The following is a 17,988-nucleotide window of genomic DNA, read 5'->3' as shown; positions in this document are numbered from 1 at the left end:
GGACTGGCTTTCAGGACGGTGGCCCGCCCCTCCCGGCGAAGCTCTGTCCTGCTGAGTGAGCCCCCAAGCGGGGGCCGCAGTGTTTCCGGGCTGACGGGGCCGGCCGCTGGGGAGAGGTGGCCCCATGGCTCAACAGGCTCGCTCCAGGGAGAGGACACAAGGCCACAGGCCTGTGGGTGCCCTGGAGAGAAGGTTCCAGAACAGTCCCTGCTGGTGAGCCTCTCCCCTTGAGTCCCCTCGGCAGCATCTCCATCCCTGAGTGTTTGTATACACCTGCGCGCGCGCGTGTGGTACCCGTGCTGGGAGCGTGTGCAGCGTGCGGGTGCGCGTGTGCAGCGGCTGGGAGGCTCAGGCTTTGGGACAGGTGGGCTGTCCGCTGAGGGGGTCCTGCAGAAGTGGGGTGTAGGGGCTGGGGAGCTGGTCTGGCGGAGCGGCAGGGCTGGGCTGGCTCTTGGCGTCTTTGGGACCCTGTGGAGGAGAGGGGAACTGGGTCACCATCCCCGTCACCAGGCCCCACCCACATTCCCAGCCCCTCGGCTGCCCCGTCGACCCGGGTCCAGGCGCGAGCTGCTGGTACAACCCCGCCGGGGCAGCTCCAGAGTGGCTCCGCCGCTCCCTGGACGCCACCTCGCCCTGCCCGCCCCTTCTTTTTCAGGGGGGAGGCCGAGGCCCGACAGGGCCTGCCTAATCCCACGGGAAGGGCAGAGCTAGGCGTGAGGGCTTAGGCGCAACACTGGTACCACAACAAAACTGGGACCACCTAAATGCCCGTCACGAGGAGAAAACGTTTTTAAAATAGAGTCACAGCACGGCCCTCAAGCCAGGCAGCCGTCACAGATGGAAAACAGGCGGGGAAGGCCAGCTGCAGAGCGACACACAAGCCGTGACATCAGCCACCGAGGCAGGCTGGCACTGGGCAGCAGACGAGCCTTCGCGTCAGCATGAGAAGCGTTAACTGTAGCCGATGAGCCAGGGTGAGAGGGGACCCGGCGTTGCGGCTTATCCGGTTTACATTTAAACAATGAATTTCTCAACTTAAAAAAATTTAAGATAAGGATGGGGGCAACCCTGCGTCCCCTTAGCCCGCCTGTGCCTGTTCACAGGGCCCCGCACCAGGCTCCGCTGGGACAGGCCTTCCCAGTGACCAGGCCGGTACTTGGCACCGGCCAGAAGCCACCTGCAGGGACTCCAGGTGTCCCGAAGCACTGGCCACTTCCAGGCGCCGGCCCCAGAAGCCAAAGCCCCAAGTACAGGGGACTGGGGGGGCAGGGCGTCCTCCGCGGGGAGGCGGAGCTGCCTTGACCAGTCAAAAACTTCCCTGGTAACTTGGAAATTGGGTTCTGCCGGCCAAAGAGGGGGAAGACCCCAGCAGAGTTTTTATTTGGGGGAAGGTGGGGCGGACATCCTGGCTCTGGTCTCGCAGCTCCCAGCTCCACCTGTGATAAGTCAGCAGCCCCCGAACCTCGGCCAGATGTCGCCGCCCCTGCGCCCTGAGAACGCTAAGCAGGTTTCTGCTGGAGGGAATCGTGGTGGGGAGGGGACAGGGTGCCACTGAGGACAAACTGCACACAAGAAGGCGTCCCAGGCGAGGACGCTGCCCCCAAGCCCGGGCCCTGTGGTTGGGCCCCGCCCTCTTATTCCCAGATTGCAAGAGGAGCCCCCCAGTGTGGGGGGAGGAGGGGCCGCACAGCCGTCCTGTCCTCCCCCCGCCCCCACCCGCACCGCGTGCTCCGCTCCTCCTCGCAGGACCTACCTGCAGCGCAGGCCAACACAAACGCCCCCCGCCCACCACCTAGCATTTTCTGTTTGACTCCCTCCTCCCGCCCGGGCAGGCCAGGGCACTGGAGGCGGCCAGCTGGCCCTGCCGAGCTGGGGTGTCGCCTCATGCCAGCCCTGCGGCTCGAGGAAGCTACTGAAACCCGAGCAGGCCCCGAAGCTCGACGGGAAGACACATTTTTCAGAAACCAAAATAACAGCTATCGTCTGAGGCACAACCCCAGACGGCGGGCCCTGGCGTGTGGCCCAGGAGGAGGAGCCCCCCACGGCGCTGGCCCGCTGGCCGCGTCTCCTCGACAGGGCGCCGCGTGAAACCGGGGCACCTGGCGCGGCTTCGCTGTCAGGCTAGCACTGCGAGCAGGCTCTCGGGCGAGTGCATCCCGTCAACTGTGCGGGGCTCGCTTGTCCTAAAAACCACCGCTGACCTGAGGTACAGATTTAATCGGGAGCCCTCTCATTGTTATTTCTTCATTTTTCTGTGCGTATTTGACTATTTTTGCTCAATCTGGCCATCCTGCCCTCAGGCCAAGCCCTGGATATTCAGCTGGTGCTCAGAGGCGGCCTGAATTCTTTTCTCTTCCTCGGTCCCCCCAGACTTCATGTGGACCTGTCTACACCAGCCTCCCCCTAGGAGGCTGTTGAAATGCAGACTCCAGGGCCCCTTCCCAGTTCTCCACCAGGAGGTCTAGAAGGAGCTGCGTGTTTCGCAAACATCCTGGAGGAGGCTCCGGCCCCAGAGCCGTGAGAAGCAGCTGACCCTCACCCCACGCTGCGGCCGTGCCAGCCAGACACCGGCCCCCAGGACACCTGGCGTCCTGCGGGGCAGCAGCTGCCATCCACTCGGAGGCGAGAGTGGTTCACCAAAGCAGGAGATACAAATAGGCATCTCTCCGCCGCCGACACTCCCGGTGAGGCTTGGGCAGCAGAAACGCCCGGGAGTCTCAGGCGGCCGGAGCGCTACTCACTAGGGGAGGGGGGGCGTTACCTGGTACCCACCTACAGTCTTGCTTCTTGCAGCACCGTGCCCTTGGCAGTTGGTGTCATCAGGGATTCGGAGTAAGCCTGCATGGCCTCCTTATCCTTTGAGCCTTTTTTATTACTACTCCAAAATAAATAGCATCTCTCCTAGAAGACAACCAAGCTAATTTATAGTTGACGTTGGGGCCACACAGAAAACGTTTCACATGGTTCTTGGACTTCAGAGAAGCGCGGAGGAGGCTGTGGGATTCTGGCGTCCGACAGCGCTAACAGGAGGGGCTGGGGCGTGGCGGGGGCTGGGGCCGGGGGCGGGGCAGGGGGCGGGCCGCCCTTCGCCAGGGTAAGAAGCCTGGCTTCTGCAGGAGACGCGCCGGGTGGGCCGGACGGCTGAGCTGAAGACGGTGCCCGCTCAGGCGTTTAGGGGTCAAGGCCCAGCGGGCCCAGCAGGGGCATTTGAAATCAACCGGAAACAGATTTTTCTGTTAAAAGACTGTTGATTCTTTGTAAAGCATAACTTGCAAAGAAAGACTTCTCTGAAGAAAAATTTGAATACGTGGAGTTTGCCGGCAGGTGACCCTTTTTTTTTTTTTCTAATTGGGACAAACACGGGGCGTTCGAGGCCTGACCCCAGCTAGGCCGGAACACACAAAATGGGATACGTTTTAGTTGGGCGGCCTCCACGGAGACCTGAGGGGAGGGAGCCCCAGCTGGCTCGCCGCTGGGGACAACGGGAACAGCAGTGTTCTCAGCAGGCTTGGGGGCTGGGCGCGGATCTGGGAGTGAGGCCGGGAAGGGGCCCAAGCCAGCGTTCCACATGGTGTCCTTGCTCCCCTCCTGGCCCCCTTCCGATGGGCGATTAGGAGACAGAGGGGACAGAAGGCGGAGGCTGCCTTGGCCCCCTCCCCTGGCCCAGCCACTCACCAGGTAGACCCCCGGGAGGCCTCGTGTGTGGCTGAGTGTGTCTTCACCAGCGGAAGCCCACCCAGGAAGCACCCACGGGCTGGGAGCTCTGGCTTCTGGTCCCTTCTGCCCTCTCAGCGTAACTTAAATCAAAAAACTGGAGGGAGTTCCCTTCTGCTCACTGGCGTGACAGCCCCACTCAGCTCAGCGGTCACTGGGGCAGTGACAGAGCACAGGGGCCCCCAGCAGTCTCGTGACACCCAACGTTGGTTGGGGCTCAGATGCCAGAGGCCGCGACCCGGCCAGAGCTGGCCGCCCTTTCCCCGGGGCATGGGCGCCTGGAGGCCATGGTGAAGGGTGTGAGGGCTCAGGCGGGGCGCCTGGATGGGAAGGCCTCTCCCAGCGAGCAAGCGAGCGAGCGTGCAAGCCGCCCCGAGACAGGAGGAGGAAGGAGCCAAAGCCGAGGCAGAAAGCAGGTGTGGCGGCGGCCAGGGCGGCGGGGGCTGGGCAGCCCCCCACCCCCAAGGCCTTGGCCTGGGGCCCCAGGACAAGGTGGGGGCCGCCAAGGTGGCTTTCTGGTCCATGGATCCCCCACGGCTTCTCAGGACCCCCTGCGACTGAACAGGGTCCCCTGTCCCTGCAGTGTCCCTGAAGCCCCACGGCCACAGGCCTGTCACCATGGGATGCAGGAGCTGCTTCCAGTCTGTCTTGCCCCCTGGTTTCCAGACTCACATTCTGGCCGTTTCTGAACCCCCGAGACTGTGCCCGGTGCCTCGGGAAAAAGACAGCTGCACAGCCCTGGCCGGTGCGGCCCAGGGGGTTGGGCGTTGTCGCGCAGAGCGAGTGGCGGTTGGACTCCTGGTCAGGGCGCCTGCCTGGGTTGTGGGTTCGGTCCCTGGCTGGGACACGTTCAAGAGGCAGCCAACCGGTGTTTCTCTCTCACGTGGAGGTTTCTCTTCCTCTCTTTCTGCCTTCCCGCCCCCTCCGAGGATGCAAAGGATGCGTGGCATCAAGTCAAGAATGGGTACTGTTATCACCCCCTCTTTCTCCGGCCTCCAGAGGGTGGCTGTCCTCTTCTCCAGCTATGCTCCCTTCCAAAAATAAGCTGTGCCCTCACGGTCAGAGCCACCACCCTCGCTCGCTGGGGGCTCCTCGCTGGTCCCGGCCTCGCCTCCTCATAGCAGCTGACAAAGCCTCCGCCCTGTGTGACATCGCCTCGCTCCCGTCCAGCCGCCCTGGCGCTGCGGGGTCCCTTCCGAACGCCCCGCCGTCCTGGCCACGGGGCCTGCCACCGGCCCTTCCTTCCTTCCCGAGAGGAATGCGTTCTGAGGCCGGGCGCCGTGTGCCTTCTTAGCGTCCGCCTCTGGGCTCAAATTCCGCCTTCCCCGACACTCTCTGCAGGTGTCCCCAACCCCCTCAGACACTGCGCTGTCCAGTCAGGACGCCGTACATGGCTGTGGAGCCTTTGAAACGGGGCAAGTCCAAATCCAGACCTGCTGTACGAGTGAACAGCACACTGATTTCAGGGACTTCACATGGAAAACCTAGTGCCAAAATTGGTATTTCCATTTTTATATTGATTACATGTTGATTACATGTCGCATTTTGGGTCTATTCAGGTTAAATAAAATACATGGTTGGAATTAATTTTTTTACTTAACGTGGCTGTTAGAAAACTTAAAGCCGCACCCGTGGCTCAGGCTGTATTCCTATCGGACGGCCCTGCTCTAGCCCGTCGCCTCTACTCTCACCGTTCTCATCAGCGAAATTCTCTTCTGTGTGTTCACCTGGTTTTCATCCGTTACCTCCGCCCGCACGCCCGCCCCCCGCCCCCCACCTCCCGGCCTAGACCGCAAGCCCCACTCCCTGTCCCTGACGGAGCCCGGCACCGCCGGGGCGGACTCGAAGAACAAGCCATTCAAGTACCAGGCCTCATAGCCCAAAGCCCACCAGCAGCCCCTCGCAGGGCAGGTGCCCAGGCCCCCAGGACAGGCAGAGAAGACGCCATGCAGGATGCAGAAGACGCGAGGACCCGGCGGCAGCTGCCCCGCCTCCCGCAGAGACCCGCCCACTGCCCGAGGCGGGCTCCCGGCCGGGGCGGCGGGGAGGGACGACGGGGCGCGCCCACCAGAGCCCCTCCGCCCCTGGCAGGCAAGCGGAGGGCCGCTCAGCCCGGCCACGGTCCAGCCGCCACCTACTTGGCTCCGGATCTGGTAGACGACAGGGATGAGCAGCAGGAGGCTCCCCAGGGCGAGGAGGACGTACTGGGCGTAGTGCAGCACCTTGGGCATCAGCACCAGCTGCGTGTAGAATGTCCGAAGCGTCTCGCCCTCCATGGCTCCTCTCTGGGGAGGGAGAACGACAGGCACGTGGGCTGGGGCCACACACAGAGGCCTCCCCACGCCATACCCCCTGCCCTCCACCCCCTCCCCACTAGAGCCTGCGGGCGGCTTCCCTTTCCTCCAGGGCCCTACGAAGAGACTACATTTCCCAGAGTCCCTTGCGGTTGGCTGGACCATGTGATCGCATTCTGGCCAATGGGACGTGGGCACAGGGATGCTACAATTTCCACGTCTGGTTGGGGAAAACCTGCCCCTGGGATTCTCTCCATTACTTTTCTCACCCACTGGACAGGGAGGGATTCTGAGGGTCTCGAGGGGGGCAGGCCCCCAGGGTGGGGGGAGCCGAGCCGACCCTGAGTGGGTGCGCAGAGCAGGGCTCTGCTCCCACCCGCCCACATCAGACTGCGCCGTGCACTTCACTTGTGGAGGCTGTCTGTCCAGCTCACCCTAGTTTAAAATGCAGAAGTAACCCTGCAAAGCTGGGAGAAGAGAAATTTCTCATGAAAAGCTGACACCCCGAAAATCAACTTCCCTCGCTTCAGGAGAAGTGCTCACGGTACAGTCAAAAAACGACCCCCCGGGGCTGCCCTGTCCCAGTTTCACAAGCTGCTGTCTCCCCTCACCCCCAGCGGTCCTTCCGGCTCCGTGGGATGGTTGACAACGTGCTTGCAGAGTGAAAGGTCTCCCCTGGAGTGTTCCAGGTCGCACGGCCCGGCTCCCCTGGCCCAGCCTTCCCCTCCACTAAGGGCCCCCAGCCTCAAATGCCCCCACGGACTCCCCACTGCGGAGCCAGACGCCACACCCAAGGGAGTCCAGTGCAGGTACAGCCAGGTGGCCTTACCTCTTCAAACCACACCAGCGGCAAGACCACCGGCGCGATCTTCCCGGTTTGTCTGGAAATAAGCGAGACAAACCAGTGAGAAGTTTGGTCAGGGAGTCCTCCCGCAGGCAGGCGTGGCCGAGCCGCCGCAAGCTCCAGGGTCAGGCGGGCCGCGGCAGCAAGGACGCCACCGGCGCAGGCTCAGGGGACGGGTGTCTCCTGGCAGGAAGCAATGCGGCCGTCGGGCAAGAGCTTTTTCAGTTGAAAACCCCCCCAGAGGGGGGAGGGCTGCCTGTGATCCAGCCAATAGCCAGTCCTCCCTTTTGGAAACAGACCCCAGTTTTATTCGGGGTGGCCACGCACCCAGCTTACACACAGGTGGAGGCTTAGGCCGACACCTGCTGTCCTTCGGGGAGTCTGGGGTTTGGGGACCTGCCAAGGCAGAGGAGGCCTAGGTGATGGCCCCCAATAAATACCCCAGGTGCTGAGTTTCTCACGGGCTTCCCTGGGGACAGCATTTCACATGTGTCCACTCAACGCGCTGCTGCAGGTTCAGCGTGGCCTGCGTGGACCACGCCCGGCTCTCCCAGCCTCACCCCGCGGGCCTCCTCTGCTGATTTCGCTTTGGACCCTTTCACTGGGGTAAATCACGGCAGTGAGAGCCACCCCACGCTGGGCCCTGTGGCCTTCCCAGCGAACCTCGAGCCTGAGCGTGGTCTCGGGGACGGACGCAGCCCCTCCCTGGCTTGCCGTGGGCCCGCGGGCAGCTGCCTGCCCTCTCTGTGCCGCCGCCTCCTCGGAGGGCTCAAGTGAGGACTGAATAACATGAGCAACGTGCTCGGAGAAATACCCAGCACGGGAAAAGTGCTCCACGTTTATACAGGTCGTTGTCGTGATGATGTGTTACAGTGGACACGGCTATTCCGGGCGCCCCCACCCCAGACCTGCTGACAGGCGCCACCGTACTCTGGGGATGGAGCTCGCTCAGGGGCTGGGGACCAGACGCAGCACGAAGAGCCAGATCCCCGTGACAACTCTCAAAGGTCTGTGGGGCCAGCCACCCAGTAAGCAGGGTTTAGTGCAGTGCAGTGAGTTCACCCAGCATCACCTACAGGGGAGAGGCTCGGAGCACGCTATGAAAGGAGCCTTTGGCCTTTGATCTGCATGTGTAAAAACTGTTGTGAGTTTGACACAAGCAGCATTTTATCGCAAGACAGAGCCCTGTGAGCAAACAGCACAAAAGTCCCTGACAACCCACAGGCACACAGCTCCGCTTCTGGGCAGCCACGTGGCCTGGCCTTTCCCAGGCCTGTTCCTCATCTGCCCTCCAGGTGGCGCAAGCACAGTGGCGGAGACCGGCTCCCTTGAGACCGGGGCTCCCGCCGGCCGGGCAGACCCCGCCACAGAAGCCCAAGCAGGCCCGGGGTAGCAGCTTGAAGCCCCCAACAGGCGGAATCCAGCACCCCCCTTCCCCAGGGGTTCTGCTGCCCTGAGCAGCGTTTGTCAAGAATTTGCATTCACTCCTGACAGGTGAAAATGGTGGCAGCTCCTGTTAAAGATCCCGATTTTGAAAAATGCATTTGAAAATGCATAGGGTGGGACCACACGGGGCCCCTTCCTGGTGCGGGGCAGGGCTGGCCCTTGGCCGCCACCCCTCCTCCCGACCCCGGTTGCCCTCTGCTCTGTCACCCGCCTGCCCAGGTGCATTTGAGCTACCAGACCAGGGTCCTGGGCCCGGGAGCTCAGGCCTGGGCGCCAGACCGGGGGTACCATTCACACCCACACATGCCTCCAGACCTAACGCTCTGAGCGGCCTCCCAGCGCAAAGGAAGAGCCAGGCGGGGGTGGGGAAGGTGCGCAGGTTTCGCTCCCCGCTGCTCCTGGGCGGCGTGCTTCTCTTTCCGGCTGAGAGACGGTTCCCAAAGCTGCACAGAAGCCTGCATTCCTACAGCCCAGGCGTCTTTCTAGAGAACACTTTTCTAAATGAAACTATTTCAAATATGCTAAGAAGGGCAGACGCTGACATTGCGATGAACCAGCACACTCAGCCAGGTCAAAACATAACAGTGTAACAAAAGTTGGCCGGGCTGGGGAATCGGAGCCTCCAACGCGACCCATGGGAATGTAAACGGTGCAGCGGCGTGGGAAAGAGCCTAGCAGGTCCTCAACGGCCGCCCACAGAGTTGCCGTCTGACTCAGCGGTTCTGCTCCTAGGGGTCCACCCGGGAAAATGAGACACACGCCCGAGACACTCATCCACGAGCAGCTGCAGCAGCGCCGTTCACCGCGGCCAAACACTGGAAACCGCCCCAATATCCATCAATGAGTACATAGAATGCGGTCCATCCCCTGTGCAATGGAATGTGATTCGTCCGTGAGAAAGAACGGAGCTATGGCACCTGCGACAACGCGGGTGAGCTTTGGAAACATGATGCTGGGCGAGGGCCGCCAGATACAAAAGGCCACATGTTGTACCGTTCCATCGATGGGAAATGTGAGAATGGACGTGTCCACAGAGACGGAGAGTAGGCCGGTGGTTGCCTGGGGCTGAGGGAAGTGGGGAGCGGCTGCTAATGGATACGGGGGGTGTTTTGGGGGGAAGGTTGATGAAAATGTTCTAAAATCATGATGGGCCCTGGCTAGTGCGGCTCGGTGGACTGAGCGCCGGCCTGCAAATCAGAAGGTCGCTGGTTCGATTCCCAGTCGGCGCACATGCCTGGGCCATGGGCCAGGCCCCCAGCTGGGGACATGTGGGGGGCAACTGATGGATGTCCTCTCCCTCCCTTCTCCTCTCTCTAAAGGTAAGTAAATAAAATCTTTCCAAAATTTAATTAAAAAATAAAATTGTGGCAATGGTTGCACAGCCCTGCAAATATACCACAGTCACTGAATTGTACCTTTTTAGAGGGTGGGTTTTATGGTATATGAATTAAAGCTTGATAAAGCTATGATTCCAAAAAAATGTTTTTAAATCGGTGCTTAAAAAATCCCTCCCACCACGCGAACCGTCACCGCAGAAGGGCTGTCGGGAGCTCCCACCGCCGAGCACCCCGTGTCTCCAGGGTTTAGTTACACCTCTCGGCTGAGCGGCCAACAGCTTGGGTGGGACGCTCTGCCTCAACGGCGGGGGGGGGGGGGGGCCCGAGTTAGGAGAGGACGAGGGGAGCACGGGGCGTCAGGATGCAGGCGGGGCCTCGGCGCAGAGCGGAGGCTCCCCTCAGGGGACACCGGCGGGGCCCGGATACCACGGCCGCCAGGGCGGCTGCCGCCCACCCCTCCCCCACACCCACTCACCCGATGCCTTTGATGGACTTGATGTAGAGGCTGAGCTGCAGCTTCACGGAACAGTTCATGGGGATTCCTGTGACCTGCGGCGACACACGGAGTAAGGGCCTGGCCTCCCCGGTCCCGCTCGCGAGGGGGGATGGCTCCGCTCCGCTGCCTTTGCCCTGGTGCCCCTTCTCCTCGCTCTGAACCCCGGAAGGTAAACGCATGCCTCCCTGCGGCCTCGCGGGACCCTGCCGGAGGGCAAGCGCTGCCTGGGTGGAAAAGCCCGAATCCCGTTTGCCTGCCCTCTACGGCGACCCTTCCCCAAACGCAGAGAGACACCTGGAGCCGCCAGTCCCCCCGACCCCCCGCCGTTAAACAGAAGGGGCCTGCGGGTCGGGACGGCCCATCTCCTCTCAGTTCACGCCAGAGTTTCCTGATCACCTGCAGCCTAGTGGCAGTTCTTCCTTTATTTGTATGGTGCCGCCTTCTTTTTATGGAGAATTTTTACATTTCTGTTCAAGGTCGTGATAGAAAGCTTCCTTTGTACAGAATCTATTTTTCTTAAAAAAGAATAAGTAAACAACGGCAGTGACCCACGCGTAGGGCCTCAGTCCAGAGGGGGTTCTGAAACAGCGTCAGGAAAGCACGAGGGGAAGGAAGCCGGGCTGGGGGCGGGGCGGGGCACCCGGGCCCCTCCCCGCGGGCTCTTTGCCGGGCTGCTGGCTGGAGGCGCGCTGCCCGGGGGGCGAGGGGTGCCCTGCAAGAGCCGCCCCAGGGCCTTAAATGACCGTGTCAGCGTCACGTGCGCCAGGGGGACGTCGGGCGTTCCAACCACCACCAGGGCCTGGGGGGCACAAAGGAGCAGGTCAGAGGCCAGGCTGCCACGACCCAGGACAGTCTGACCTCGAGAACCTGGCGGGACAGGAGGGAGACCACCCTGCGCGGAAAAGCGTCTGCTTGGCGGCCAGGCTGCCTCCCTGCGCGGGGCTGGCACGCTGGCCCAGGGCTGGCGCCCGGGACCCGGGTCTCGGGAGGGTTCCCGCCCCTCCCTGACGGATAAGGGGGCTCTGTGTGCAGGACTGTTCAGGCTGACACCGGCTGTCCTGCGGGGCGTCGGGCATTGGGGGACCTGCTGGGCAGAGGGGGCTGAGGTGACCAGCCCCCCGATAACATCTGGGCGCTCAGTCTCTCATGGGCTCCCCCGGTGGAGGACACACCACACCTCAGCTTGTGGCCGGAGGGAGTAAAGGTGGCCTGGGTGACTCGGCCGGGAGCCCGTGTCCCCGAGACGTGGCCCCGCGGGCCTTTCCCTCTGTGACTGGGCTTCGCGTCCTTGCGCTGGGCTGGAGCGTGACCCTGACCCCGAGGACACGCTGAGTCCCCTGCGCCCTCCCTCCAAGCCCATCACTGAGCCTGGGGCGGCCTTGCTGGCAACCCTCCCCCGTCCGCCCTCTGCGACGGACCGCGCCCCGGCTCTGCACGCAGGTCCGCCCTCCTGTCCTCGGCGGATCCCTATGGCTGCGGCTTCGCCAGCAGGGCCCTGCGGCGCCCCCCCCACCCCCGACCGACCTCAGGGACCAGGGAGCCAGGTCTGCCTCCTGCCCCGCCCTCACCCCCGACTCAGGGGAAGTTTCCAGAGACCTGCTGTGGGGGTGGGGGCTAGTGTCTAGCAGGCAGCACCCAGACCCCACAATCACCCTCCCAGTGTCCCAAACAACAGAAAGGAAGAGGCTACCTCCTCTCCCCTCCTGCCTCGCTGCCCCGCACGGAGAGGAGAGGGCAGCGGGGGGGTGGGGGGGCCCGGCTGTGCGCGACTGGGGGCCTCCCTGGACCCCCGGCCGCCCCAACTGCCGGTTTGCTGCGCGGGGGTGGGGAAGAAAGCCACACACTGAAGTGACGGTCCCTGCTGAGGACCAATGAGAGGCCTGGCTCTTCCCGGGGCTTCCCAGGAGCAGCCGAGACGGCTGTGCTGCAACGAGCTCAGGGAGAGAAGAGGGGGCCACCGGCCAGCACCTCAAAACTGGTTAAAATTTGGGGTGGGGGCTGGGTGAAAGGGGGAGGGATTCACAAGTCCGAATGGCAGTTACAGAACAGTCACGGGGCTGTGAAGTCCAGCATGGGGAAGGCCGTCAGCGATACGGTAATAACGAACAACGTCAACGTAATTAATTAAGAGCGACCGAGTCACAGTGACCGCAGAGCACTGTGGGACGTCAAGGAGGGGCGCGGGGAGGGCTGCGTCAGAATGCAGTTTGTCCTCACTCGCCCTCCATCGGCATCAACGCCACGCGCGCTGGGGTCCCCGGGCCTCCGCCCTGGCTGAGGGGGTTCCGGCGATGGCCAAGAAGTCCCCGCGGAGCCGGCGATCCCGTCTGCTGGCGGGGTCCCTCAACCCGCCCGGACGGCCGACCCCCGTCCCCACGACACAAGAGGGGCTGTGCCCGCACCCCCGACCGCTGGGGAAGCTCAGCGAGCCGATGCAGGCGGGAGCGCCTGGCTAGTGCCCCCGTCACGGCGAGCATGCCAGACACGTGTGCCCGCTGGGAAGCGGCTGCAGCCACAGCTGCCGTCACGAGCCCGGGATTTTAGAGGGGGCGGGGGGAGAGAGCGAGAACTGCCAGGGGCCAGCAGGTCGCATCAGTGGCTAAGAAGCGCCCCAGACAATGGTGTGGAGTAGCATCAGGCAGAAGAGCTTCAAAGAGGCCCATGGGGGTGACTGCGGTCCATTCAGGAGCCAGAAACCCTCTGGATTTTTAGATCCGTGGTGGCCGCCACCAAGCCGAAATGGACACATTTTACAGGAAACAGAGACGCCAAGAGGAGAGGCAATGGCTCAGGACCCAGAGACAGGGAGGGTCACCGTGCGGGCCTGAAACCCTCCTGTCCCCGCCTCCCCAATTTATCTGCAAGATGTCCCAGGCTCTTCTTGTACTTCACAATCTTTATGGTACGTTGGCACAACCGGAGGGCTGCTCTAGGCAATTTGCAGGCTGATAATGTTTAATTAATTTACGGTCTTATGGTCCTTTTATAGGCACAAGTCCCTTATAAGGAGATAATAAAGTTCTTGAACTATGGAATCAGAGCAAAGGAGGGACCTTTGACGGTCTGACACTCTAGAAGGTCCCAAAGCCAAAGAGAGCCAGGCTTCCCCCCACCCTGCCCCCACAGCTCGGTGCCCGGGGAGAGGCGGGGGCGGCTGTGCCGCAGCCGGACCCCCCGCCCCCAGGCGGCCGGGCAGGCTCACCGGGTGGACGTCCAGGAAGAGGGAGTGCTCCTTCTCGTTGGGGTGCAGGCCAAGCACCGCGTCTGCCAGGACGGGGTCGGCGTTGTAGAAGTGTGGGTGGGACAGGAACAAGGGGGCGTCTGGAAGGCAGAGGGCAGAGGGGTGTCAGGCGAGCAGGGTGCGTCGGCTCGTCCACAGGCTTCATGCCAGCGCCAGAGCTAGGCGCGGGGATGGGCAGCCGATGCAACAGCCACCACCTGCAAGGCACCCCCGGACGGCGGCCAGCTGCAAACAACAGTCACCAGATGGGGAGAGTCCCTTGTTTGGAGAGAAAGCTGCCCGAGAGGCGCCAGGCACGGGGCCCAGCAGGGGACCAGCCTGACCCTGTGCCAGGGGGACAGTGACGGGGAGCAGCTGGCCCCGGCCCGGGGAGGGGGCGGGGGGAGGGGACGGCCGCAGGCGCCAGGCCGAGGTCGGGACGCGGCATTCCGGGAGGAAGGGGCGGCAGAAGCAAACGCAGGAGGGGGAAGTGCCGGTGGGGTGGACGCTGCATGGAGGGCTCATGGGAGCCGAGGACACGCCGCGGAGCCGAGGCCGCGTCTGAACTTGGGCGGGAGGAGGAGCGTCTGGAGCGTCAGGCCAAGCAGCCCGGACCAGGTTCCGGCGGCAACGTGGCGACGGTCAGACAGGCGCAGGGGCGGCCCCCAGCGGCCAGGCCTCCCCGACGGGCATGGGGCAGGGGACACTCCTGCTCTGCTCTCGCCCAGCAGCCGGTCCGCGGGGTGGGCGCCGGCGCGTGTGAACAGGGGCGGACACGGGCCCCTGAGCGAGAAATTCACACCCAGACCCGTGCGGTCCACGCTCTCCGCCAACCCACCGAGGGAGGCAGACGCCGGCGCGTCCCCAGGAGCTCAGGACAACGGGCCTGAGGGACAGTGAGTTGGCGAGGAAAGGAAGGGCCCTCTCAAACTCCGCAGGACCCAGGACACGCACACCGTAGACAGAGCACAGACCGGGGGGAGCCAGGGGCTGGGGCAGCGGGAGGGCAGTGACTGCTTGCGGGGATGGGGCCTCCTTCGGGGGTGCTGAGAATGTCCGGGAACAAGACAGAGGCGGCGGCTGTACTAAATGCCACTCAACTGTACGTTTGAACGTGGTTCACTTTATGGTCTATGAACTTCACCTCAGTAAGAAAAAAGATTGCAAAAAGCAAACAAACAAACAAACCAACAAACCCCAGCCTCCCGAGGTCCTGTCCTCTGCAGCCGAGCTCGTGGGCCCAGGCCGCACCCCTCCTTGGCGGCCTCAAATGTCTGGGCTCCTTCTGCTTCTCTTTGCAAAGCCAAGCACCGGTGTCAAATAAAAGCTGGGGGTTTACTGATGTCTGACTTCGCTGTCCCAGGGTCCTTCTACATCTGTTGCCTTAACGTTTCTCAACATTAATTTATCCATCCAGCACCTCTTCCTTTTGACCATAAAACACACACACACACACACACACACACACACTCTTATATAATTGGCTTCCTTGAACCAAGAGCCACCACTTGACTCGAGTAGCTATATTTTAAAGGCGGAGGCACCTTATATCTGAGCTGTAACTGGCAAACACACACTTGCCGCAATGAGAAAGGACACACGGGAACGAATACAATGGAAGCCTGTGGCCGTTGTGCGTTCTAACCAGACACTGCGGCTGGCGCAAGGCTTTGCCCTGCACCTGCCGCTTCTCGGTGAGAGGGACAGGCGAGAGCTGGACAGGCGCCCTCCTGGGGGTCGGCCTGAGGACAAAGGAAACGGAAAACGGAAGCCCTTCTTCACCGTGAGGGTCGCTGTCGTTTGAAGCCAGGTCCTTGAGCCTTTGACACCATCTCCAGCCCTCCCAGGGACAATGTCCGACGGCCTGGAACGCCCTGTTTCCCCCCACCCCCCGTCCTCCCGTCTCTGCTGTGAGAGGGGACCATCAGAGCAGACACAAGGTCCCCGCTGGCACAGGCGGCAACACTGCGGCCCTCGGTACAGGACGAGGCCCCCCAGCCAGCCCGCGAAGGTGGCGAGTCTCCACCGGGGCCTCGGCCACGCCTCCAAGGCCAGGGGAGACGGACGTGGGCTGGACCGATCTGCCATCACCTGTCCTGGCTGTGGACACTAAGCCCGCCTGGCTTTTTAATGGCACGCAAGCGTTTCTTTCTATTTTATTTCCAAACGGACTGGGAGAAACCTCGCCCAGGTTAAAAGTGCTAATTAATTTATGGCTTTATGGCACCATTCACCTGTTCTAATTGCTCAGGAGATAAAAGATTATGATGATGATGATGATGTTGAAGGGTCTCTGATGGGCAAGCCTCAGGCACAGCGCGGAGGTTTGAGAACAGAGAGTTCTCTGGGTCCAAGACATTTTCAAGACCCGGAAAGGGAAATCTGTGGGTATTTCTTATCTTCAGAGAAAGGGTCACAGAAACGCAGCACCAGGAGGCACACACGGGGACACTCCCGGGGCACCATGACAACGCTCAAAAAGCTGGAAACCCAGACGCCCCTGCACAGTAAAGGGGGAGAGGACACGGGGCTGTAGCCCCAGGGCAGGACACTACACGGCTCTGAAGAGGCCGCCTACAATTCCCACAACATCGGGGATGGCCCGCGTCCAAGCGACCCTGGCCGACGAGGCCAGGACAAGAGAGAAACGGAGGAGGCCCTTTTTGGTTCCTTTCATACAAAGGACTTGTCAGGCCAGTGACCAGGAGGGGCCGCGGGGGCGCCTGGGGCTGCTCCTGCTCTGTTTGTTGATCAAAATGCTGGCCGCTGTCTGGGATTTCGAACTGCACCGGCCACGTGGGCACCTGTCTGTACACGTGTTTATGTCACCGTAAGAGGGAAGAGCTCACGTAAAGAGCTTTAAATTCCCTTGTGATTTTGAAGTCCTCTCGGCAGGTGGGCCCGGGCGGGTCGTGCGGACCTGAAGGACAGTCCACCGGGGAACCCGGGGAGGAAGGACCCGGACCGGCTGAGGAGGCCCGGCGCCGCATGGCCCTGGGCGCCCCGGCCTCGCTGCACGCGCACGGAGGCAGGGAGCCACCCAGAGCTGGGGCGTGGACGGCGACCGCGCGTTTGGAAGGTCCCCTGGGCCGCGCCCGGGAACGGCGTCCGGCGGAGCTTCCCACAATGGCAGGACGCCGCTTTCTGAGCCGTCCAGGCCGCCCGGAGTCCCCGGGCCTGGGTGGGCGGTGACCGTTTGAAATGTGGCCAGCGCAGCCCAAGAACGATTACCTTTTCAATTTTATTGCATTCACGCCAATTTCAATGTAAAGAGCCACACGAGGCCAGCGGGGACCATGCCGGACAGTCCAGAGGGCGTATCGTACCAGGGGGGCCGCGATGTAACGGGGGGGGGGGGGCGCCAACCGGAGAGGCTTGGGCCCGGGTCAGAGACGCCAGGAGCCCAGACCGCGAGGGGGCTGGAGGATGGGGGAGGAGGCAGGGCTACCGGGCGCACAGGAACCGGAGGTGGGTGAGGCGCGGGGAAGGGGGCTGGCATCCAAGTGTCAGATCGAGCGACAGAGGCCGGGTGCCTTGGGGACTGGCACCCAAAACCACCGACGATGCCAGAGAGCCTCGTTCCAGCTCAACGGTCACGCCCAGCCCCACGGCCGCACACAGAATAGTCGGGCAGCTCCTTTCCCTGCCAAGATGGGGTGCAGGGCCTTTGCCACGAGGCTCTTTCTCACACCACGTGCCACAGTGTGGGAGGTAGGAACACGCCCTCCCAAAGTGTCCGCGTCCTCACCCCGGAACCCGTGTGCCTGTGCAAGGTGACGCATCCCAGAAGAATCTCGCAGCTCGCCGCCGCCGGGCCTCCCGGGCGGGGGCGTGGCCTATATCGCACGATGCATACCGCGCGGTCTCCAGAGTCCTCGCTCTCCAGAGAGCTGGGGGTGGGGGTGACCGCGGGGGTGGGACCGGAGGCCTGCCGTCAGACTGCTGAACCACAGAGCCGCTTGCTAGCGCGGCGTCTGTCCTGGACCCCTAAGTTGGCGGGAATTTATTACAACAGCAACTAACGCACGCAGCTTTTTCCTTCTCTGCCCTCCTTGCCTGGGGCCTGAGGGGCTCCCCCAGAGAGCAGAGGACAGGAGGAAGTTCGCAGCCTATAGGCCAGCCCCCACGTCCCGCCCTCCGGCCCTGCCGTCGCCGGGACTCGGACAACACGTACTGAACCTGCAGGTGCTGACGTTTTGGATTCCAGACTCCAGGCACGGGCAGAAGCCCTCGTTGGGGGGGTAGACGGACCCATTGGCGAATAAGGTGTCGGGGGCCTTGAAGCGATAAATAGGGATACCTTCGAACACGCCCGCCTCCTGGTAGACAAGCTTCATGGACCTGCGGGGGACAGACGGGGGGCAGAGTGACTCCCAGAACACGGTGGCTGCCGCCAGGTCCCTCCGAGGGCCGCCCACACGGAGCCACCGCTGCCCACACCTGCACCACCAACCCTGGGGCCCAGCGGCCTCGCTGGCAGCCTGATCCCCGTGAGACCCGCTGCCCCCGCCGTGGCCCACAAGCTCTGACGGGGCCCAGCCCCCGCCTGCCCTTCTCTGCACCCTTTGCTCTCGCCCCTCCTGCCCCGGGGCTTTCGCATCCGCTGCTCCTGGAACGTCCTTCCCTTGAACCCTTAC

General features: G+C 62.8%; 1 protein-coding gene across 2 annotated transcripts in view; it reads right to left on the bottom strand.

The window, feature by feature from the left end:
- Nucleotides 1-211: 211 nt before the first annotated feature.
- Nucleotides 212-17,988, bottom strand: part of SCARB1 (scavenger receptor class B member 1) — a 52,373-nt gene continuing 34,596 nt past the window's right edge. The window contains exons 7-13 of one of the 2 annotated variants that reach the window (XM_054593976.1): nucleotides 17,526-17,692; nucleotides 13,334-13,452; nucleotides 10,111-10,184; nucleotides 6,838-6,889; nucleotides 5,853-5,999; nucleotides 2,773-2,901; nucleotides 334-468 (exon numbers count right to left, since the gene is read on the bottom strand). In XM_054593976.1, the coding sequence (XP_054449951.1) occupies nucleotides 2,773-2,901; nucleotides 5,853-5,999; nucleotides 6,838-6,889; nucleotides 10,111-10,184; nucleotides 13,334-13,452; nucleotides 17,526-17,692 (688 nt within the window). In that variant the 3' untranslated portion in view covers nucleotides 334-468. Of the gene's footprint in view, nucleotides 469-2,772; nucleotides 2,902-5,852; nucleotides 6,000-6,837; nucleotides 6,890-10,110; nucleotides 10,185-13,333; nucleotides 13,453-17,525; nucleotides 17,693-17,988 lie in introns of both variants that reach the window. The other variant, XM_054593977.1, reaches the window with a different exon arrangement.

The sequence above is a fragment of the Pteronotus mesoamericanus genome, unplaced genomic scaffold, assembly GCF_021234165.1.
Source record: "Pteronotus mesoamericanus isolate MK-2021 breed Mesoamerican mustached bat unplaced genomic scaffold, CSHL_Meso_final scaffold_507, whole genome shotgun sequence".
Classification (NCBI taxonomy): Eukaryota; Metazoa; Chordata; class Mammalia; order Chiroptera; family Mormoopidae; genus Pteronotus; species Pteronotus mesoamericanus.
This window is presented reverse-complemented; position numbering and strand designations above follow the sequence as displayed.